The sequence below is a fragment of the Oryza brachyantha genome, chromosome 11, assembly GCF_000231095.2.
Source record: "Oryza brachyantha chromosome 11, ObraRS2, whole genome shotgun sequence".
Classification (NCBI taxonomy): Eukaryota; Viridiplantae; Streptophyta; class Magnoliopsida; order Poales; family Poaceae; genus Oryza; species Oryza brachyantha.
Window position 1 is genome coordinate 747,093 of NC_023173.2, and position 24,675 is coordinate 771,767.

Sequence of the window (24,675 nt, forward strand, 5' to 3'; positions counted from 1 at the left end):
ACCAAAGGAGGTGTTGGGGATAAGACAAGCATGATGCGTGATGAACGGTGATGGGGACTCAACTGCCTATGGCCTATGCACCATGATGAGTGCTCTACCCTGTTTGTGCAAGCTAGGCATGCAACAACACAAAATTCCAAGTCTTTTGGGTGTTACTAGCTGGAAAGCAAGTACTACTCTGCTTCACTCACGCATGTGTTTCATAGTGACGATGATCAACCCTATATTTTTTTTGGGATTACAAGACAAAATTTTAATTTTTAATCTTAAATTTTTAAAATTGATTTTAAGGTAAAGTTTATTTTTCAGCCTAACTTTTAGATCACTAATAATACATATATAAAAAATTTTATACGTAAATAATTTTTCATTTGCAAATATCAGTGGAGAAACTAAGATTTTAGCTAAGGGAATACCCGTCTAAATTAGTTTTAGCAAATTGGTAACAATTGTAAAATTGATACCATGATTCAAACAATATATATACACTAAGTAGCACGAATTAAATTCAGGTGAGTTTTTTAGAAATACATACATACATACATACATATATATATATATATATATATATATATATATATATGTGTGTGTGTGTGTGGCAATATATACCGAGTATGGAGTAGAGGAGCTCCGCCCTGGCAAACATGTCGTTTGGAATAACCCCTGTTGTGCCCCTCTCTCTCTCTCTCTTAATGATCACAGATTGAATAATTGATAGTTGGTTGGTACCGACACTAAATTAAATCTGTGCACCTTGTGGGAGAATAATCTGTTCACGTCCTAACTATCTCTGGCTTCTCAAGATTTTGGCGAGCGCGACATTACAACCCATACATTTGGTAGCTACTTCCTGCCCATTTGGTTGTAGAGGAAATTAATTCTGGTCGGTACTTTGAGAGCTAGTTCACCACTCAAGCCCAAACGAAAGTAGACCTCTATATTCATAGTGCATACTATGAGATGGAACTGGCCCGATTTGGTTGGTTTGCTCTAATTGCAGCGTAAAAATTTCATGGAAAATTTCAGGATTTCGTATTTATGTTTGTGCAGTATATATAGAAGCCCATTACTTTTCTGTTTGAGCCCTCCCTTTTCATTTCCGACTCAAATTGCTGCCCAAGCCAAGTAAGACTGCGTTCAGCAACGGTTTAGTAATCCTAGTAATAGATTAATACATTATTAATTAATTATTAGTTTTAAAAAATAAAAAATAGATTAATATGATTTTTAAACCACCATTCCTATAGAAAATTTTCAAAAAAAACACCGTTTAGTAATTCGAAAAAGTGTGCGCGTGAAAAATGAAGTACTCTGGGTTAGTAAGAGAGTGAGAAGAATATGGCCTAAGGCACCATTTGATTCAAAGTAATTTTATAGGATTTCATTCCTATAGGAATTTTTCCTACAAAGCCTTTTGAATCAAAGGAATGAACCCTATGAAATCATTTGAAATTCCTATGGAATGCATCTTCCTATATAAGTTTTGGAGGAAATTTAGCAAGAGGTTAAACCTCATGGAAAAAATCCTTTGAGTCTATATCTCTTCTTAAATTTCTATGTTTTTCCTGTGGTCCAATCAAATGGTTATTCCTATGTTTTTTCTGTGTTTTGCAATCCTCTGTTTTACACCTACGTTCCTGTTAGAATCCTATGTTTTTCTATTCCTTCATTTTTTTATTCCTTTATTCAAAGGGGCCCTAAATAAACTTAACAGGCCGGATGGGCCAGGTCAAATGCTAGTAGATCAATCCATGTTGGGCTCCCCTAAGTTAATGCGAACATTTGGCTAATGGGCCAAACCGGATCAATCATCGTGTTTCTTGCAATTTATATCTTCTTCTCGATGAGATTGAAACGATGATCAAAGTAAGTCGAGATGCAAGATCCTTTTATCTCGTTGTGTCGTCACCATCTGTGATATGAACGTTGAGTGAACGTCAGTCAGTTGTGAGCTGCTGGACCTGGAGTACATACGTGCAAGAAAGAGCAGCTTGAGTTGACAAAACCCAGCTAGATATGATATGTGAAGTACTATTTTTCATCGGAGGAAACCAAGGACCTTGCCGGCCGCGTCCAGTTGCTTCATGCTCTCCACACCCGTTACTCCGTGGCCATTTAGTGAAACTATGCTAGCCTCATAATATTTTGTGTTGCTCTTTTAAATTTAAAATTAGGATTTCTTCGGATCACAGGAATTTTATAGGATTTTTAGATGAAATAGTTTAATTTGTCTATTTTTTTCTTTAAAAATCCTTCAAACCGAAAGAAACCTTAGCGATAAGTTACAACTTATTAATCATGTTGTTCTTTTCTGACAAATAAGTAAAACCTAAGAGGATACAAAAGTTTAAAAGAATAAGAGAAGCACGTACGCGATGTGGCAGCTGTAATCCACTATCCATGGCAGCCAGCTTAATTGCATGCATTTGTCATTTGAAAAGTAATAAGACCGCGTTCGTTCGTATCGCCTAAAAAGCCATATTCTATGCTTTTTTAGGTGCATGTTTACTGAGTTGTTAAACGGTGTGTTTTCATAAAAAGTTGGTATAGAAAAATTGTTTTAAAAATCATATCAATTTATTTTTTAGTTTTTTATAATTAATTATTAATATGTTAATTCACTGTTACGTTTTGCGTGCCGGATACTTATGCAACCCAATAACACGGGCTAACTATATAAACATCACAGAAGCGTAGACATGAGCAAACAATCAAGCGCGTCAGGTATGTTTCTGACTCGTTGAATGGACGCGGTCTCGGGCGGCGTTTTTTCCGAGAGGAACACGGAGCACTTTGTGCTTGTGCACGGCGCCGATCACGGTGCATGGTGCTGGTTCAAGCTCCTCTGCCTGCTCCAGAACTCCGGCCACCGCGTCTCCGCCGTCGACCTCGCCGGCTCGGCCGGCCCCGACGGTGTCCGCTCCTTCGACGACTACAACGTGCCGCTCCTTGGCCTCATGGCCGCCTTACCGTAAGGCGAGAAGGTAGGCGATTGATTTCAGGCTGCATGCGTATATGTTGTTAATCCTCATCGTTGCACACTGCTCCATCTACATCTTTTAGTCGACTCCAACTTCAGATCAATATGCTTTTACGTCAACGGTCAACCATCTAAACTGATCCTCCATTGTCTTCTTTGCTAGGTAGTTTTGGTTGGGCACAGTGCAGGAGGTCTAAGCGTGGTCCATGCAATGCATCTGTTCGGGGACATAATTAAGAAGGCAATCTTCATCGCAGCAACCATGCTTCAGTTCGGCTACCAGACTGAACAGGACATCAAAGATGTGATTCATCTTCCTTTATCTCAATGACGATTTATCGTTCACTTTGCACTGACTAGAGTAGTAGGCACATATATTGCAAAAATTGAGTCCAAAATCAACAGGGCGTTCCCGATTTAACCGAGCATGGAGATGTGTATGACCTGACATTTGGCCTCGGAGCTGATCGTCCACCTACAAGTGTTGCGCTAAGAAAGGAGTTCCAACGCATCATTCTCTATCAACAAAGCCCCCATGAGGTACTACTGTAATCAGCGTGGTGTATTCTGAGTAAATCTTGTTGCACAATGATTGTTTGGTTAATGGTTTTCTCCAGGACTCTGCACTTGCTTCCATTCTACTCCGGCCATGGCCGACGGCGCTGAGCACGGCCAGGTTTTGCAGCGGCGCCGATGAAGGCGATAAGAGCGTCATCGACAGGGTGCCGCGCGTCTACATAAAGACGGCGAACGACCGCATGGTGAAGCCGGAGCAGCAGGAGGCGATGATCAGCCGGTGGCCGCCGAGCGAGGTGATGACCATGGACACCGACCACAGCCCCTTCTTCTCCGCGCCGGAGCTTCTCTTCAACCTCATCCTCAAGTCGCTGTGATTGCAGCAGCCGGAGCTTCTCTGCTGCATGCTGTAACTGCTGATCACCGAGGACTTGTCTTACACAATTCTGCAATATGTGATGTTCACATGTTAGTCAAGACAGTTACCGTGCAAATCAACAAGGGTCTAGTGATTTTAAATTCGTTTTATTCCACTTCAAAATATACGCTCCAATTAATGTACATCGACATGGACAATAATCACAGGGAAAATATGCACACAGGAATAATAACAGGATATGTATTCTGGGGAGTTTGTTATCATGATGAGCATATATCTATTGAGAAAAAAACAGCAAGAGGATCGTAAGGAGAAAAAAAGAAAACATCCTCCGATAAGTTAGTTCGTCCATTAGGAGAAGAGGCTGAACGCCAAGCACAATGCAGGGAGAAAAACAAGCTGGTCCGCACGCTATTTCCTGAACCATATAACATATTTTCAGCCATTTTGCATGCCAGAAATGTGGACGTCTCCTATGAGAGAATCATTTAAAATAGAACCTACTGAACAACCTGCTTGGTTTGGCATTTGGCATTCAAGTGCAAATTTAGTTGCACTGGTGGATATCGATCAAATACTTCCCCTCCATCCTTCGGTAATTGGCCTCAAAACGCAGAGACCAAATGGTCGTGGCAAAGGAGCACTTTGTTCTTGTTCATGGGGAAGGGCATGGTGCCTGGTGCTGGTTCAAACTTCGCTGGCTCCTTGAGAGCTCTGGCTACCGAGTAACATGCATAGACCTTGCCGGAGGTGGTGTCGACCCTACCGACCCCAACTCGGTTCGATCGTTCGAGCATTATGACAAGCCTCTCCTGGACCTCATCTCAACCATGCCAGAGGGCGAGAAGGTACACCTCTTGTGTGTTCATGCAATTCACATGAATTTATAAGGCCATCTAGTTCAACCTAAATGGCATGTTATTACTGTTAGCATACCACCACATTTCCATGGAAATGATGAAAACATAATCATTCCGCACATTTTTTTTCTAAACAATGGAGAAATTGGATTAAATGAAATGCTATAGTTATAATAGGTTCAGATCAAACTTGTTTGTACTAAATCTCAGTGTTCTTCATATTTACAAAAATACTGGATCAAACACCTTTCAGAGAAATTCATTGCAATGCACCAATGCTAAGGTAATAGTTTATGTTGATTAGAAATTCATGTATTCACCTGAAGTAGTAATAGTTTATGTTGATAAGAAATTCATTGCTCATTCAATTCTGAAGTGTACAAAATGCTAAGGTAGTGTGGAAGCTACGTAAGGAAAAACTACCAAAATTGCAGAATGTTAGTTGCAGATACAGATCAAAGGTAGATTTGGTTTACCTACCTAACTCAAGTCAATCAAATTTCAGGTTATTCTTGTTGGACATGGTGCTGGAGGGTTGAGTCTTATTCATGCAATGCACCAATTTGTTGACAGGATTAGACAAGCAATTTTTGTGGCAGCTACGATGCTACCATTTGGACTTCAAACTGACGAGGATAAGAAAGATGTAATGTTCATAAGCATAATGTCTTTTTCTTGTTCAATATTCGGTTATTTTTGTTCGCATGTCATAATTCTAAGCTCATAGTACTATTTATGAACAATGGCAACATCTTAATAGTGAATAATAATGTTTAACAGGGTTTACCAACATTGCCTGAGAATGAGATCGAGTTGACATTCAGTGCAGGAGTAGATGATCCTCCAACAACTGCTGCCCTGAGACCAGAATTCCAGAGAGATCGATTATCCCAACAAAGTCCTGAAGAGGTATTATACCATATGACTATATCAGAATTTGTTTTAGAGGATCCAGAACGAGAAAGGCCCGGAGGTCTTCCAGCTAGCACCACAAGGTGCTCTCTCTCTCTCATGTCAAGCGAAAGAGGATTCAGAACCAAAGAATGGAAAAATATCTAAGGGTGCTCAGCTTAGGTGGCACTATCAACTGGGAAATATGCCTAAAAACATAAAATGTTGATTCTGTCGTACTAAATTAGAGCTAATTCCTGAAAAAATTATTATTATTCCCCATTCAAATGTCTTGAGAAACCAATTCCTCAACAACTAAAGATCATAGTAAAATGAAGTAAACAATGATTAAAAATATACTTATACATACCTGTTACCTGTTTTTTTATCTGGTCAGGAATCAGTACTCGCTTCAATGCTGATGCGTCCGTGGCCTGTGGCAGCTATTAGCACTGCAAGCTTTGAAGGAGATGATGAGAGACTAAATCGAATCAAACGGGTTTTCATAAAGACAGAACGTGACCATATGCTAGACCCTCAGCAGCAAGATTCCATGATCAAGAAATGGCCACCCAGTGAGGTTTTGGAACTAGATACGGATCATAGCCCCTTTTTTTCAGCACCAGAACAGCTCTTTAATCTAATAGTCAAATCCCTATGATGTAAATCTGCAAACAACTCAAACATCCAGGGCAGGGAAATTTCTCCAAATTATTGTACCAGTGCGTATACACAACAACCTTATGCTGGATTAGGACAACATCTTTGTGAATCATGCTCTCCAGAGGATCATCATGGCACATCTGCATGTTATAAGGGTGAATGGTTGCAAGCAAAAAAAAGTTAATAAAAATAATTGCCCTCTAATCTGCAAACAATAAACTCAACTCAGTATTATATTTCCATTTAGATCCTGGCTAATCATTAAAAAGTATATATATATATATAGGTGTCAATAAAACAAATAAGAGGCTACAATAATGCATGGTGAAAAGATGGAATTCCATTTAAAACATTGAATATATATATTTTATTTGGATGAAATCATGTTGTTCTTTTAAAATGGAAGACCAGAACTAGGGCCTTATATGTTAAAGTTAAAACATATTCAACTTTACAGAAAAGCTTCACTTTACAAATATAGTAAAACAGACACTATAATATACAACGAAAGGAAACACCATACTCTTCAAGTCTCAAGATTCCAGACTCCTTGAGTGATTTGCAAGTAAGCTTAATGTGGATGGTGATTTTGCAAAAATAACTGCATAACCATCATCCATGTGTTCTGCTCCCTCGGAGAAGAGCTGCCAAAGAAGGCAACCTCCTCCAAGCGCTCCTCCCTTCCAAGAACTCAAGAAAATTCCATAAACTGTCTTCATGAAAGCTTCACGAAATTCACTACCAAACTTCCCATCCTTAACTGATACCCCAAACTCCCCAACCCCAATTGGCATCCCAAGTAAATTGGCTGCATCATCAATATGTTTTTGCATCCATATGTTCACAAATTGAAGGTGATTTTCCTCTATCGAGTGAGGCAACCTAGGAAATGATCTCACTCCAGTCATGATAATAGTTACATTTCAAGAACACATAAAATTCATCTCTTGTAGCTGCCTAGCTATGTAACTAAAAACATGGAATTGGATATGAGGATTGATGACGTACCAAGTGTCAGAATAAACATGAACAGAAGCCAAGTCAATTCCAGGCGCTTGATGGTCCCTAACGAAGTCTGTTCCAGCATGAGCTGAATACTCATCTGGGTTAACAGGGAAAAGTTCTGGAGTGGATGGACCATAAAAGCCTTCAATGCCAATCTCCAAGAGGTGCATAGGGTCTATAGACTTCACATAAGATGCCATCTCCTCTATCCATGCCTACAACAAAACCTTGTCCTCAAAATATGTTGTGGCCAAACAGAATATGGAATAACCAAAATTTTACCAAAAGCAAAATGGAATAAGAACCTGCAAAGTATCACCCGATGGATCTGAAGGGCAGCGTGGCTCATTAATCAGCTCCCAGGCAAGAATAGTAGGATCATCTTTGTAGGCTTCATTTGTAGTCGTGTTTATTCTTGTCACAACAGCCTAACCAAATGGTATTCAAGTTATGTATTTGTGTATAATACAGTGGTACGATCATAGAAGTAGTAGTGATAAATATATTTTTGCAATGACTATTAGCGGTCATTGCTACTTGCTAGTCATTTCATGCAGAACATTTACCTGAACAAAAGCTTTGTAGTAACTCTTAATTGTTGTGTCAGAGAAGAAATCGTCTTCAGAAGTAAGATCTAGGCCAGCCTCCTTTCCCCATCTCACATATTGTGCCTTCCCTCCATAATCTTCCCAGTTGTTACAAAGAGACAGTATCAACCTCATGTTATGCCTTCTTGCCTCGCTGATAACGAAGTCTAATGCCTGACAGAAAATAGCATGGTAAAAAAATGTCAGTATCTTGAATGGGAAAAAAAAGGCAGAGATCAAAGTTGTCAAGACTTCTCCATCTTCCAGGGATGCAAACAACGCAGCCATCTCATCAAATGATTGCCGGGCACAATATAAGATTGTTAGTAAATGTAAGGACGAGACATTTAACTGTCTGATAATCTAACTGACACCTCGACCACGCATTTCCTCAAACAGCTGGAGTGCTTCCCGCGCAGACGCCAAGGAGTCACCGGGTCCAGCTCTCACCTGGAAGACCTCTTCATCGTAGTGGAAGGGCGCCGTCTGCAGCGCGCGGTGGCCACCGTCGTTGAAGGCCCAGGTGCGGCAGACGTTGAGACCAGCCTCGGCGGTGACACGCGGGCGCGTGGCTTGGTCAGCGGCGAAGGACCATGAGCCAGTAGGTGTTGAAGCCGTGGATGATGAAAGGGCGGCCGGAGGCCCAGAGGTGAGTACCGCGGCGCTCCACCATTGGCCAGTGGTGTGCGTCTTCCATGTCCGAGACGAGGGAGATGAGGAACAGGTGGTGGAGGAGCAGAAGGCGTGGCGTCGTCGCGCTCCAGCTCGACGGGATGGGGCACATGCCCATACTCACACAATCGCGCTCGTCTGCATCTCCATTGTCAACGTCGGTGGTCAACGCGTCCTCCTTCTGATCCCGGACTCGTATGACTGATACCGACACGTAGGTCCCACCAACCCACTCCCATGTGAAGTTCACTCCCAGAAATTATCTTTTTTTCCCAGAAATTCTGAATTTCGTACTCCAAGAATTGCTTCGAATTTTAAATCTTAAAGTAGATTTTAAGATTTTTCTCATTACAATTTATTTTTTAAGTTTTAACTTTTAGATCTCTAAAAACACGAATATAAAAAATTTATTTATATTGCTCTCTTGTGTAGTTAGCATTGCTATACACCAATCCGGATGGAGCATAGGAATGCAGCAAGCACCACATCCCTTCTATGTTCTCTCGTCACACATTAATATGCTGCTAGTTTATTATGATATGAACTTTCAAACGTATATGTTCTATTATTATATATTGTTGACTTGACGGTGTATTAGTTGCATATAGAAATAAAGGTTGATAATTTTAATCCATTTTTAAGCGGATTCCACACCATTTCTTACATGTCTTACATCTAGAACAATTCACTCATACATCCATATCCATGCGCCTGCTTAGTAAATATGGTATAGGATATATGGTATGGTGGCACTATCTAAATCTGATACTATCTCCGTCCTTAAATGTTTGACGCCGTTGACTTTTTATACGTTTTTGACTATTCGTCTTATTCAAAAAATTTTGTTAAATATATAAAGCTATATATATGCATATAAATATATTTAACAATACACAAAATGATATAAAAATAATTAATAATTAAGTAAATTTTTTAAATAAAACGAACAGTCAAACATGTATAAAAAAGTTAATGGCGTCAAATATTTAGTGACGGAGGGAGTATATTTTACCTTTACCAGCCACAGTTACACTCTCCCCTACCTCAAGGCTTAGGATGGAGACGAAGCACAAATCTTGCGTTGGATATTACTTGTCCTTGAACAAAACTTGGGAAGGCACAGACAGGAAACATGCTCAAGATGGAAGAAACGTTTTGGACTAATCCAATAACCAAGCATACGTTCGTTTTGCCGACACAAGATTACAATTTAGACTACACAAGAACAGCTATGTTTCTTGCGAGTAATTAACCAACCAATCAATATACGTACAGTACTCACTGCCACTGACACGTGTACGAGCATGATCTGATCATCTAGCTAACGGAGAACCTCCTCCTCTTGGGCTTCACCGAATGTATCTTCTTGTCGCCGATGCTCGACGTGTCCTTGGCCCAGATGCCGCCCTTGAACGGATTCAGCCGGCTCAAAGTCCGCGACACCGACCCCAGCAACCACAAACTTGTCGTTCCCTTCTTCCCCGACGACGCCGTCGTCCTCGACGATGACCCGCCCCCCTTGCTCTGCTGCACGCCCATGCCCGACACGTACGCCCGCATCCGCGCCAGCTCCGACCGCAGCTCCTCGTTCTCCCTTGCCAGCGACGCCTCCGCCTTCGCCTGCATCCGCGCCGACCTCATCATCCCACCATACGCGTCCCACCCGCCGCTCTCGTCTCCACCGACTCCGCCGCCATTGCCGCTGCGGAGCTTGAGCTGGTCGTAGTAGAGCGCGCTGAGCACCGCCTGCAGCGGGAGGCGCTTGTTCTGCGACGCGTGGAGGCGTCCCTGGTACGACAGCTTCAGCGGGTCCATCACGCTGCACACCTTCTCCCGCTCGATCTCGTCCAGCGCCGGGTGCGCCTTCAGGTAGATGTCCACCGCCCGGTACAGGCAGTCGTGCGTCGCCCGCGCCTCCTTTGGCACCGCGCCGGCGAGGCCGACGAACTTGGAGATCGGCAGCGACTCCTCCGTCGCGATCTCCGCCGCCACCTCGTCCACGGTCTTCGCCACCGTCTGCATCGCTCCACCGCCCTGCAGCGCTCCTGCTCCGCTCAGGGACGCCCTCCTGCTCCGCCCGTTCCCACCGCCGCCCGACGACGCGTCGCGCTCCACGAAGGCGCCGATGATGCGGCGAACGGTGTCGACGTTCTGGACGCGCTCACCGGCGCTGTCGAGCGCGAGGGTCAGCAGGTCGCCCGTGGTGGCCTGGTCGAGCACCGCCGCGACCCGGAGCTCCAGGTCGCGGCACGTCTTGGCGGATGAGCCGATGGTGACGGCGACGTGGAGGAGGCGGCAGAGGAACGCGGCCGGGATGGGCGCGTCGTCTGTGGAAGGGAGCACGGCCACCACGGACTCCACAAGCGCGCGGTGCACGCCGCCGGAGTCAGCAGCATGGACGTCGGCGATCACTTCGGCCAGCAAAAGCTCAGCGTAAGCGGTCGCCGCGGCGACAAGCACCTCGGGCTCCGCTCGGCGGCAGCGCAGCGCCGTGATAACCTTGTGAAACGACGCCGGCGAGAGGGACGCGAGCTCCGCCGTCCACCACTCTGGCGGCGACCTCGTCGAGAACAGCACCTCGTTGCAGATTCTGAGCGCTACAGCATCAGCCGAGCGCTGCACGACGCCGACCTCCTCGGCGGCCGGGAGGAGCCCCTCGCAGGAGCGCAGCACGGCGACGGCGCTGGGCAGCGTGCGGAGCCCGACCTTCGCCAAGAACTCCTCCACGCGACGCTCCAGGCCACCCTCCGCCGGCTGCATGTCGAGGAAGGCCGCGGCGCAGACGAGCGCGGCCGCGTTGCGCACGGAAATCTCGAAGTTGGCGCCATAGCAGTAACGCGCGGCCTTGTCGAAAGCATCGGCGCCGCCGGGCAGCGCGGAGAGGTCGAGCTCGACGGTGGCTGTGGGTCCACCGCGCGCCGCCGCGACGGCCTTGCGGATGTAGCCGCACTTGGGCACCATCACCGCCTGACAGCACAACGGAAGGAAGAAGATTTGTCGACGTCAGACTTCGATCAAAACAGAGCAAAGCAGAGTCTTTTGATATTTTCTTGCTCTTACAAGAACAAATTAAAGAACAAGTGAAGTGAACGGAGAAGAAAAAAAACGTAACCTTGTGGAGAGGGAAGACGTCGTGGGCGATCCGGATGAAAAGATCGGGAGGAGCATCCGGCGACGAAACCCTGGTTTGATCCGTCGATTTGGATGGAAGAAGAAGAAGAAAGAATTAAGATTGTAAATTCAGATGAAAGAGTGACAACAAGAGCAGCAATTGAGCAAAGGCAGGTAGAGCATACACGTACCACTGGCACGTCCGATCCATGGAAGCAGAAGCAGATGCAGGCGCAAGAGAAGAGATGTGTCCTCCGCCGTTGAAGCTGGAAGCTTGCATCAATAGCAAGGCAGTGAGCTTGGGCATGGCAAAGCTCTCGAATAAATAAACAAGGCAGTAAGAGTTGGTGTGATCTGAATATCTGATCCTCATTGATAGGATTTATAAAGATTCCGGGGTGATTTTTGGATTTTTAAAGAAAAAACAAAACAATTTATAAACAAAAATATATTTTATAAATAAATTCGTATAAAAGAGAGGTTGTCTATCTCATTAGACTATTGGAACTCTCTCGAGTACTCCGGCAATAACAAGTGGAACAGAATAGGAGTACGCCATTTCCTGTATTCATCCAAAAATTGCATGGGTGTTAATGCGTTTTCGTCAGCAAGTCGTGCATCGGCCGCCGCTACGTACTTGCATCGTAGTATTACGTTGCTGTTGCTGCTTTTAGTTGGTCTCGAGACTTTCCGGTTCGCGCAACTCTTGCGATAACCACTGTTTGCTAGCCTCCATTCCGGTGATGGCAACACTCCCGTCAAAAACTGCAAACAGGTCATGTTCACGGGTGTGTGCCATCAGCGTCAGACTTAGGTGGGGGTTGGGACAGGAACTTATTTTTAATCACTTGTTCTATTAAATGTTTGTACGCTTATTATAAATAGTAAATGTAGATTATTAATAAAACTCATCTATAACTTTAGACTAATTCGCGAGACGAATTTATTGAGCCTAATTAATCCATGATTAGTCTATGTGATGTTATAGTAAATATGTTCTAATTATGGATTAATTAGGCTTAAAAAATTCGTCTCACGGATTACCACTCATTTATGAAATTAGTTTATTTACTAGTCTATATTTAATACTTCAAATTAGTGTCCAAACATCCGATGTGACATGGGACTAAAAAGTTTAGCCACATCTAAACAACCCCTTAGCATTGGAGATCGATACTTATGTTTATGCTTATAAGCCAAATTTTAAATTTTTAACTTTAAATTTAAAGTTTATTTTAATATTTTTTTACTGAATTTATTTTTTATCATTGGCTTTGAGATCAATAAGAATACATATATATCTTTCTTTATTAAATATTTTTCGTTTATAAATATACCTTTAAATCACTCGTAAACCATGTAATGGAATGGAATGAATAGTTTTTGCACGGACAGGATATAGGAGTACTGACAAAAGCTACAGTGTTGCATTGCATTCAGTACTACTGTAGTGTTGATCATTGACTAGGAGTGGCGCTAGGCTCATCTCCGTCCACGTACGCAAACGCATCGAGCTACGGAAGAATTGAAGGACGGACTACGTGGCTTGGGAGTTGCCACGTCGGAGGATAACGTTCTGGGTCCCACAGAAAATCCGTACACCAGTCGAAGGCCGACACGTAAGGAAAAGGTGGGGACGAGTATCCTGTGATCCAACGGGATAACAGCAAAAGATACATACACCAATCTCCTCTATTGCGTACTCGCTACGAACGAATACTTGTGTGCAGATTGAGAGTCCAGACGCTGACATCATCTTCTCGGCTGGAGTTTTCTCCTTTGCCTGCAAGATGCTCACTGCCTGCTGCATTGCCGCTTTTCATTCAACTTTACACAAAGAAACTTGGCTTTCAATCCTGACTCATCACCCAGCGTCACACACTAATCAACGTTACCAACGGTTGAATGACATAGGCTACAAATTACTGACTTCTATTTGCCATTCAAATCCTATCATGGACTTGAACAATACAGTCGTTTGTGTTGATCATTTCGTCCTCTGTTGCATCACTAGTTCAAGTACGTCATTAGTAGGTTTCTTTTTTTTTTCTGACAGGCGTCCAGGATCACTCAACCTTGCTGGCGGCGGCCTCCACGCCGTACGTCAAGAAAAAACCACACCAAAAATGCATGCTCCTACTAGATTAGCTTAGCTAGTGAGCACTATCAGTACATTCTAATCGTATAATTTTACAATTTTCCTGCAGTTTAAGTCATCTTTTGCCTCTAAAAATTGCAGTATGATTCAGGATGCAGCGGCGTAGGTGACAGTGGAAGACGCCGCCTTGTGCCTCCGCCTGCTGCTCTTCCCGCCACCGTCCGACGACCACTGCGACTGCGAGCTCTTCTTCTTCCTCCTCCTGCTCTCCGCTCCCTGCGCCCCCACCCCCAGCGTCGCTATCCTCCCTATCCCTCGAGATATGGACGCCAGCAGCGCCCTGCCGTGCTCCCCTCCGCCGCGGTCGTCCCGCATGCCCTGCCTCATCACCCCCTGCTCCCTCTCCAGCTCCGTCAGCCGCACCCGCATCCGCGCGATCTCCAGCTTCAGCTCCCGGTTCTCCCGCCGCAGCGACGCGTAGTTGTCCCGCTGCGGCGACACGCACGAGCTCGGCACCCCGCTGCCCCCCGGCATCATCCGCTGCGACAGCGACCCGTCGCCGCCGGACATGGTGAGGGTGGTGGCGTGGTGGGTGGTTGAGACGGTGGACTTGAGGCGGAGCTGCTCGAAGTAGAGCACCCGCACCACCGTCTGGATGGGGAGGCGGTCGTTCTGCGCGGCGTGGCTGGACGCGTCCTGCGACAGCTTCTGGCAGTCGATCAGCTTGCACAGCTTCTTGCACTCCGACTCCGTCAGAGACGGATGAGCCTGTATGTCATCAGTCAGTCAGTGTCACACACACACAACACAAGCTGTATTTACATCATCAGATACTACTATACAGATTGCAAACTATTCTAGTGATCACGTCTAGCAATTGCTAGTGTAAGAAAATGTCACATTTTCATCAAGAAGGAATAGCATTGCCATTGCTGTTAGGATGGCCATTGTCGGTTACTGGATTAGCCATTCCACAGTAATCAGAAATGCCAATTTTTCTGATGACCAATAATTGTACTTTACCTGTTACTTTAATAATCTGATTGAGCTTTAACCACTATTTATCTAACAATGAATTTCCCAATACTTTAACCACTATTCATCTATTAAAATACAGAGGGAGTATTATGGAAAATACGGAGGGAGTATTATGGAAGTATGATGCAACATGAATTTAACTATATGATTTTGAACATAAATATTAATATTGATCAAAGTTTGAACAGGAATCAATGCTGTCAGTTACTAAAAATCGAATGGAGAGAGACTTGTACCTTCAGATATATGTCAATGGCACGGTAGAGTCCATCGTCAACAATTCGTGCATAGTCCGGTAAGAGTTCGATGAGAGCCATGAACTTCTGTAGTTTCAGATATGGATCTGGTGCTATTTCTGCGAGGTAACCGTCCATTAGTCTTCCAACCTTCAGGACCGAGCTATGGCTCGGAGACTTTAGCCCATCATCAGACTCATATCCGCAAGGTGACAAGTTTCCTGAATCATCTTCCTCAATCCTTTGCAAGAAGTTCACCAATATGCGATGGACAGTGTCAACGTCAAACATTGAGTCGCTTGTCTGCACAGCAGGGATCAGAAGATCATCAAGCGATGCCATCTCAAGCTGAAGACCGATCCTTTTCTCAACTTCAATCCTATAATCTAGGCCTGCATCAACTTCTATTGCCATTCTCAGCATACCAAACAAGAATGACAAGGTAACCGATGTGATCTTTTCTGTTGCCAACAGATCGATGAGCGTTTCCACAATGACTCGTTCATTGTCGCCGACAAGAGGACCAGAGTCCCACACATGGCGCCTTTCTATACCTTTCAGAGCTGTTTGAGCATAGTGCACAATGGATGTGCCAATACTCTCTGGCCTCACCCCAGTTCTCCTCATTGCAGCGATAACGCGATGATAGTAGTCGATTCTCAGTGCAGAAAGATCCTCAACCCACCAATCTTGACAATGCATGCGAAATTTTCCTGATCCGACATCGCATTCCAAATGAGCCAAGCCTGAAACCAGCTGTTCTTTGCTTGCATTTATCGCAATTGCATCGACGCACATGTCTACAAGTCCGACTTCTTCCACTGTTGGATCCAACCCATCACATGCACATAGGACTTCTAGGGATTTATCAAGGTTCTTCACTACAATCTCATTCAAGTATGTTTCCGTCCGGATGATGAGATTCTCCTCTTGGTACTCTTCTGTCATTTCCAAGTATTCTGCAATGCACCGGAGATGAGCCACATTGACAGAATTAATCTCAAAATTACTCCCATAACAGAACTTGGCAGCAAATTCAAATGCTAAAGCTCCCCCTGGTACATTTACTAGCTCCAACTTTGAGAGATCTGGATCCTTGGTTCCAGCTACCATTCTTCGTATTCTTCCACACCTAGAGACTAGAGGGAACTGCAAAACCATTACAGAAGTACACTATGATTAAACCCATTTTGCGACTTTACTTCAGTCTATAAAATCTTACACTCATCATGCAGAGAGAAATATCAATTACATTTTCCTCCCTAATACCTTCCTATGAAAACTCCTTTAATAAAAAAAATATTTCCCTGTTAAATCTCAACAAGCATTAGTAAGTGCAAAACATGTATTGCTGCCCATAAAAGTCATCTCAGCCATTGATTTATGAGTTATACTATCAGTAGAAATGATATTCTACTACAGTAGTTGACATGGTAGTATAAATATATATGATTCATTGGATTAAAAAAAACATTCTAGATTGATTCTACGAGAGCATTGTAAAGCACCTCAAAGAACATATAAAGCCAAACCACTGTTGTGCCCAATAATTGTTTACTGCTCCCATCTCCAATTATTCACTCTGTCCCCACCAAAAAAATTATTCACTCTGATATTTATTAGCATCTTCAGCCTTTATTATGATCAGAAATCCTTGCCAGGAGCCCAGGACAAACAAAACCCCTATAATAGATCTATACCTTTTGAAGAGCACTACATTTAAGAAATTGTGGTTATCGAACCAGACGCCATGGTATACAGATTACAGAATTCTATACTTGTGTAGTTATAACATCAGTAAGGATACACATTATAATTTTTTTTATGTCCACAAATGATAACAAGTTGTTCACTTCAATCACATTGGTACCATGGGTAAGCATTTTTAAGTACGGAGTGACAAGTTAGATTCCTACTCCACTTCAATCACATTGTCAGGTAATTAACGTCCTGCAAAGAAAACCCAACTTCCCAACTGAGCAATATCCCCAAAACTATACTTGGCAGGCTCCTGTTGTGCATCAGGTGATAACTAAATAACTAATGATAAAAAAAATGCAACAGAAAAAAAGAGAAAATGCAGAGAATGGGTAAGATAAAGGTATTAAAATAGATAAAGCACCTTGTGTAGCAGAAAAGATTGGCCATCTACAGATACTGTTAAATCCCCAGCAACATCAGAAAATATCCTGCACAGCAAGGAACATTCCTTAAGTAGACACCAAGAACTTCATTTGTATTTGCAGCATTGAATATAAAGTATGATACTAATTTTCTACACTCTGCTGGGAACATGCAATACTTGGAAATTACATCCCTTTTTACCAAGGAATTGGAGAAGGCAGTGGAAACTGCTACAGCAATCAAATATCCGGAGCAGATTCTTTCAGTCCAGCAAGACATACCGTCAATGTAGGTTTCAATCACAAACTAATTAAACATTAAGAAGTAGATTTTTGGAGTTAAATCTGCGGATGCTTGTGGTTTCTTCTCTCAAAATTGCATTAATCCGCTTCCATAAAAAAAAAGAAAAAAAAACATCATTGACTTGTTCAGAACTTCAGAACCAGATACAGCATAAATGCATAATGAGAAAGGGGATTCTTTGGTAGGGACCTGAATCTAGACAAGACATGGGACGAAATTAAAAAAAGTTAAGAAGTTTTGTGACGCGCGGGACCATCCGACGAGCATTTTAAGGTTTGGCACTGGATTCTTCAGTTCGACAGTGGATGCTTCAGAAATTCAGATGTCATCTGAGATTATGGAGATGACATTTGCGATTTTGCGTGATATTGCAAGCATTTCAGGTCGGAGTTCCCGATACCCGTAACATGAAACGAAAAATCCAAACACGCCCAGCAAAATGAAACCAAAGAAAACCTCCTGTAACCAACCTAAACAGACAAGGGTGCTGACCAAAATCGCAATGCATCTCGAATCACTCGATCAAGGAGGGGGGCAAAAATAAGAACTTTAGGAGCTAGCGCTACCACTGGCCATTGCATTTTCTTCCGCAACAACGTCAAAACCGAGCTCAGGAATGGAAGAGAAAGGAATAGCAATGGTACCGTACCTCCTGCTGATGGGGTTGCAGAAGCGCGGTGAGTTGGCGGCGGAGAGCTTGCCGGTGGAGAAGGGAAACGCAGGGCTGTCGCTGGCCAACCCCATTGCTCAGCTACCAAACCCCCGCTCTTTCCTTTCCCTTTGTGTAGAAAAGCTCGAAATGTGGGCAGTGGAGGCGATGCGTGAGGACGAAAGGAAAGAATAACGGCTGGTGTAGTCATCGACGTGTGGCCTGGCATCATTAAGATTACTAATTTTTTAATGCAAATCATTAAGACACTACTATTTAATTCAATGACAGACATTCCAAAAACCCATTCTTTAATCCTTCATCTTCTTTTCGTGCTGCACATTGCTCTCATCTACAATTTGCCAGCAGGTGCTTTCCCTTTCCTGTACAGGCCCCTCACCTGCATGTCTGCGTGTCTGTTGACAGGAAAATTTGCATCTTTCAAGGTGCAAGGGGGTGTAATAATAAAGTCAACGAGCTGGTTATAAGACTACTGTTTATAGTTTTTTCTTAGTCCACTCATATAGTAGTTAGCTCTTTATTATTAATGTAGAATCCACATGTCACTCTCACAGAGTTTCTTGATTCTTGCGTCCGAGCTGACTATAAGCTTACAGTCTGCTTTCACTCTATCATATCCCATCTCTCCTCCACATAAGTATTTAGCCAGCTTATAGCTTACTATTATACTTGCTCTTAGATGAAGCTAAACTTTTTAGCACCATGTCACATCGAATGTTTGACACTAATTTGATGTATTAAACATATACTGATAAAAAAACCAATTTCATAAATAAGTGCTAATCCACGAGATGATTTTTTAAGCCTAATTAATCTATAATTAGAGCATGTTTACTATAGCATCACATATGCTAATCATAGATTAATTAGGCTCAATAGATTCGTCTCGTAAATTAGTTGATGAGTTTTATTAACAACTTATGTTTATTATTTATAATAAATATCTAAATATTCGATTGAACAGGGGCTAAATCAACGAATAGGATTGGTTATGTCTGTGTTGGAATAGCTGAGAAAGTGAGACTGATGGAGGAACAGTTGGGTGACTAGGGGACAAAGGCTGGTCTACTGTCAGACTCTGGATGCTTCAAGGAAGGCCTGCTCTCATGCTTCATGTTGTTTGTACTTTGTACTCTGCTCATATTTCTTCATTCTTTTCTCCTTAACTAACTGGCACCCAAGTATATTATGCACTGCATTTGTGCGATTTAGGAGGTGACATTTCACAATGTACAATGTAATGTTTCGAGTGCCATGTAATTGTAGCTACAAGTAGTAAGGTGGTGTTTAGATTAAGAAATTTTTGGAAGAAGTGTCACGTCAAATTTTTGGAAGGGGTTTTTGGATACAAATAAAAAAACGAATCTCACGGCTAGCCTAGAAATCGCGAGACGAATCTTTTAAGCCTAATTAATCCATCATTAGCAAATGTTGGTTACTGTAGCACTTATGACTAATCATGAGCTAATTAGGCTCAAAAGATTCGTCTTAAGATTTCTTTCATATGCAATTAGTTTTTTGGTTTATCTATGTTTAATGCTTTATTTAAGTGTCCAAAAATTTGATGTGATGTTTTTAGAAAAAAATTTGGGAACTACAGCCTAAATCCATGGTCTGTGGTAGCAGTTGTAACTGCATGTGTTCGCTTTGGCCGGCTGGAGAGTAGGGGGAACAGTGGAGAGAGGAGTGGGGTGGAAGGCAGCGTTTGTAAATGACATTGTTCATTAGTCAAATTAGCGCACGTAAAGCGAAGAAAGTTATTAGCACATGATTAATTGAGTATTAGCTTTTACAAACTTTAGAAATAAATTAATTTGATTTTTTAAACAACTTTCATATAATATTTTTTTTAAAAAAAAGGAAAAGTGTCGCCTTGGTCGGATTCGAACGCTGCCGAAGGCCGTCGGTGAAAGAAATGATTCGGATGCTTTGTCCACTGCTCTACTGTACTACTCCTAGGGTAGAGTAGAGTAGTAGAGAGAATGGATAGCTCTTCCTTTTTCTTCCTTTCGCTTTTGCTTTTGCAGAGAGGATACTGAGGAGAGCTCATCAGTCAGAGCTTTGTTTGGTCAGATCCACCATGAGAAATCCACGGGACAACCCGACTCGATTACTCCATTGCCCGTCAGAAGCACCAACTCTCAGCCCTGCCATTGATCGTTCATTCCTCGCTCCCTCACAGATTTTGCGATCATGCATGCTTTGCATTCCTACGGATTTTGCAGATCAAGCATTCAGGCTAGTGTTGTGCTCGTGCGAATGCCATTTGATCATCAACAGTATGATCCAGGCCATTGACTATGATTCACTCAATCACACTCTCTCTCCGTGTGTGTTCTTTCCCTCCTCTTCCATACTTTGTCAAGTTTTTCTTTTCAGAGAAAGCAAAACGCAAAATGCGATAGAAGCTTTGAGCTGTTTTTCTTTTGCTGCTGAAGTGCTGATCGATCAATGCCTTTAAATGACTTTCTAAGACCATAAATTTGCATGCACTATATGTGTACCGCCGCTCTGTAAGGGTCACGACCTTTGATTGTCTATGTACATGGCAACCATGCATCACAAACTGCATTTTTTTTAGATTTCGCGCCAGCTTTTCACTTGCATTTAGAACATCCCCAACAGCTCATCTATCTTACCATACATCCTAGAAACAGAGAATAAAGAGTAAAAATTAAGCTCCAACAGAATATCCATCTCAAAAACTCTGTATTTGGATGTTCTCTCTCCATCCTCAGAATGTCATGTACAGATGATCTGCTGAAGTAAAAAAAATACGAAGGATGAAACTATTTTAGATGATCATCCAAATGAAGATATGGATGACCAAATTTAGATGAGCTGTTGGAGATGCTCTTATGCTTATAAGCTAAAATTTAAATTTTAAAACTTAGATTTAGAGCTGTTTTATTATAGTTTATTTCCCGTCTTTGCTTATAGGTCACTAAAATAACATATACACAAATTTTACCCCGTGAATATTTTTTAATTGTTAATAAATGGTTTTGCTTGTACTTAATTTCAACGAGTTAACTATGTTATTCACAAACGACATATACTATTCTCATATATCACCCATTACTCGCAAGGTGCTAAGTAGTAAGCACAGAGTATGTCTCAAAGGTTGCCAACGTATTAAAACTAGGAGTTTCTTCGAATCACGTGAATTTTACTTACTTTTAAAATAGGAAACAATTTAATTTCTCGAACTTTTCTTTAAAAGTAATCCGAAGAGGATCTAGTTAAACTAGGTTCGATCTCCATTACACCCACAGGGCTAGGGAATAAAATGTTGGAAGGTTGGACACACTCAGACACTTGGAGCACAGAAATCGATGGAAGTGAGGGCGTGTATATGCTAGGTATCATTACGTTGTTACCACTCCTATCTCCTTTCTACTCTAGTATTCATGTGCTGCCAAAGGAGACTTGCAAGTTTTTTCCCTATCAGAAGTTAGGATGATTGTTTTTTTAAAAAAAATGGAAAATATCCTGGTCTTTGCTTCAAAGAAGTTATAGGTCAATTACTCCCTTCCAGTTTTTTTGTCTGAATTAATCAACGTTATATATTTGCACATAAAGAAGCTATTTATAAAATTTGTATATTCAATGGCTGCAAATTACGATTCATTGCTTGATGGATAACGAGAAAACTAAACAATAAGCTTAAATACAGAGATACACAATTATTGGTTGGCTAAAATCTAGAAGTTGCATATAGTCATTTTCCTCAAACATGGAAATAGAATCTCTAAAACCAACACCCAATCCCTCCCAATTGGATCTCGCGCACATCACCGTTATAACTAACATCAACCCGAAATAGAATGTATTGTCAGATATTAACTAAACTATAAATTAGCCACTCGTCTAGATTGTGCCCTCGCCGCCATATGGACGTTGATTCGGTGGCGCATTTGACAATCAAGCCTGAAAATGATAAAGACCTTGAACGGAAGGACAACGACAACCTGTACCATTCTTTGAATGAGATGGCTTCACCGGTTCTCTACTCCAGCAGCAGCGAGGACTAGGTTTGGAACAACGGATATAAGAGGTCGAAAGAGGATGAGGAAACCTAGGAGCAACCCCATCCAAAGCAAACGCCATATCCAACAACCACCTACATCGGCACCACATATAGGAGCATATCCACCACCATTTCCGCATATTACCTCACGATTGAGGCCTCGTTGTCAATGAGGTTGCACACCGATTATGGCCTGATCACACCCTCATGTTGTAGAAGTGTAAAGCTAGAGATTAGAGTTGTGAATAAGAAGTCATGCCACCCCTACATGCAGCCCCGAAGGTCGTGGCTGTAGAGGTGAGAGTTGGCTGGCATTGCTCGCAGTCTGAGCAAGGAAAATCGAGGAGCCGTTTCATCCATATAGGTATTCCCTTCGTTTTTTTACATTTGACACCATTAACTTTTGAACATCCGTTTGACCGCTCATTTTATTCAAAATATTTATGTAATTATTATTTATTTTGTTATAATTTATTTTATCATCAAGTAAAATTTAAGTATGACACATATTTTTTGAACATTTAAAAATTTATTGAATAAGACGAATGACCAAATACGTATATAAATGTTAGTATTATCAGACACACACCAAATTGGGACGGGTGCATGTAGAATGTTTGTTATTAACGATAAAACTTCAGTGTTATAGGTATTAGGTAGTATTAGGTGTTATCCCATTTGGTTGAGAGATGAGTTAGAACCTTTATACTCTATTACTTCAAAATAAAAACTTGTATACTCTACACCCTTTAAATACAAGAGTCAGATGGCAACTGCAATTCAGGCGAGATGGCATGTGTGCGTTTACTCATCTAAATCCAACTTGCGCGATGCTGTCTTCGTATATCAGTAGCCCAAATACCTTGAATTTATCGAGAGTAAATTTAGGCTGGATTTTTTGAATAGATGAAGATTTTCTTATTTTGATATAGGTATCTAATGATATAAATGATACAATTATCTACTATAAATCAAAATTCTATTTTAGAAAGGTGGGAGAATAAACCATTTGAGAATAAACCATCTATCAAATATATATGTATTTGACAAAAATCATACTATTTGAGAAGCGTGTGTGTAAAAATCGAGTACAACGTGACACCTCTCAGGAAATGGATAGGCATATATTGCTCAGGTTTACTTGCTGCTGAACTATATTAGCGTCGGCCCAGCTACAAAATAGTTGAAGAGGGCGCTCCAGTTTTGGCAGGTGAAGTCATCTGGGGCAGGAAGGTTATGAGAGGCAAGTCCTATGCATAGAAGAAGAATTGGGCTCACCCAACTATCAAAATTAGGCCTTCATCATTAGTGAAGTTAATTAAATGCACAACCACTCCGAATCTACGATCCTCACTGTCTTGTTGCCGCTAGTCAAACTAGTAATGGACCACTCCACCTACACCGTCCATTTCCATTAAAAACCGTACACTACCTGGACATTAATACTTTCGGACAAACTAATTTCAAAACAGATGTTTCTCACATGACAGTATCACACATTGCTGACTGAAACTAATTTCCTTATTCGTTGCACAATCAGACAAGGCCGACCTCATAATCTTCAATCCTAGGTTTGTCAAATGCACATAAGTCTATCCCCCTGCCGACCAGTTCATGTGTTAATCTACTGAAATTCACCAGAAGCAGATGGCGCCTTTTCTCTCTGAATCTTGATTGGAGAAAATATCTCTGGAGCTGTGCTACTACGCAGCTACCATCCAATGGTTTCAGTGTCTCACAACGTGTCAAACAAGCTGCAGTGATAATAATTTAACACACAAAAAGAACAGCTCATACTCCAACACCTGAATTATGTTAACTAAACACTCCAGTACAGCATTACAAAGCGAAGGGGGTAAGTCACAATACAAAACACACATAATCATGACGAAATAGGCGGCCACATGGTCTGTGAGCTGTGATCAGTTTGTGTGACAGCAAAAGATTCTGCTTAGCTGAGAGCCTGAGACGCACCACCTTCAAAAATTACCTGATACAAACACAAAAGCTACCAACCCACTATGCAGTTGGCACAAACATTCCTCTAGCTAGCTGCTGTTTTCTCCAGCCAAACAAGAAAACCAGAAGCTTGACACATTTTGTTTTTCCTAGGTCCCCAAGCATTTTGTTTGATCCATAATCCATTTCAGCTGGCATATCTGGCTGGACCTGCCCTTCAGTTAAAAGGCTACCAAAGATGCCACTCACATGTGTGCAGGGCTAGCTAATTACCCTAGACACATGCTTGTAAAACCAGCAAACGCTACTGATTTACTACTACAGGTTGCTAGATCTGCCAAACACTACATATCACCCCAATCACCGTACAGCTATAAAAAGGACCTTTCTGAGAATGTGGGCACATAATTTGAATTGGGAACCGCATTCCACCGATACAAGACAATCTACAAGCAACAGCTAATTCTTCATGCTGCTAAGATGATGTTCAGCATGAATTTCAACATGCAAAAAAAAAAAAAAGGCAGCTCATGCCCCCCGAAAAAAATCAGAA

The 24,675-nt window shown here is 42.2% G+C and overlaps 4 protein-coding genes, 1 non-coding gene and 1 pseudogene across 5 annotated transcripts; 3 read left to right on the top strand and 3 right to left on the bottom strand.

Moving 5' to 3' along the window:
• The first annotated feature begins 1,857 nt into the window (after positions 1–1,857).
• Positions 1,858–3,889, top strand: LOC102714324 (annotated as a pseudogene).
• Positions 3,890–4,395: 506 nt separating this feature from the next.
• On the top strand, positions 4,396–6,381 carry LOC102701487 (methylesterase 17-like). Its single transcript, XM_006662618.3, has 4 exons — positions 4,396–4,723; positions 5,241–5,381; positions 5,516–5,644; positions 6,024–6,381. The coding sequence occupies exons 1-4, from the start codon at positions 4,499–4,501 to the stop codon at positions 6,285–6,287; spliced, it is 759 nt and encodes a 252-aa protein (XP_006662681.1). The 5' UTR covers positions 4,396–4,498; the 3' UTR covers positions 6,288–6,381.
• Positions 6,338–8,695, bottom strand: LOC102701029 (mannan endo-1,4-beta-mannosidase 8-like). Its single transcript, XM_015842572.2, is given in 7 exon segments — positions 6,338–6,429; positions 6,813–7,171; positions 7,298–7,509; positions 7,600–7,722; positions 7,861–8,055; positions 8,332–8,472; positions 8,474–8,695. Coding segments are annotated over 6 exon segments (1,218 nt in total). The 5' UTR covers positions 8,672–8,695; the 3' UTR covers positions 6,338–6,429; positions 6,813–6,822.
• Positions 8,696–9,686: 991 nt separating this feature from the next.
• Positions 9,687–12,007, bottom strand: LOC102714592 (root phototropism protein 2-like). Its single transcript, XM_040529155.1, has 3 exons — positions 11,856–12,007; positions 11,666–11,735; positions 9,687–11,520 (listed from the first exon to the last, which is right to left on the bottom strand). The coding sequence occupies exons 1-3, from the start codon at positions 11,969–11,971 to the stop codon at positions 9,871–9,873; spliced, it is 1,836 nt and encodes a 611-aa protein (XP_040385089.1). The 5' UTR covers positions 11,972–12,007; the 3' UTR covers positions 9,687–9,870.
• Positions 11,037–11,173, top strand: LOC121055860. The gene has a single exon (XR_005812845.1). It is a non-coding gene; the product is annotated as a small nucleolar RNA Z248 (small nucleolar RNA).
• A 1,806-nt stretch (positions 12,008–13,813) lies between the features above and the next one.
• LOC102701765 (BTB/POZ domain-containing protein At3g08570-like) lies at positions 13,814–18,278 on the bottom strand. Its single transcript, XM_015842296.2, has 4 exons — positions 18,113–18,278; positions 17,159–17,225; positions 15,037–16,185; positions 13,814–14,530 (listed from the first exon to the last, which is right to left on the bottom strand). The coding sequence occupies exons 1-4, from the start codon at positions 18,205–18,207 to the stop codon at positions 13,910–13,912; spliced, it is 1,932 nt and encodes a 643-aa protein (XP_015697782.2). The 5' UTR covers positions 18,208–18,278; the 3' UTR covers positions 13,814–13,909.
• Between the last annotated feature and the right edge of the window lie 6,397 nt (positions 18,279–24,675).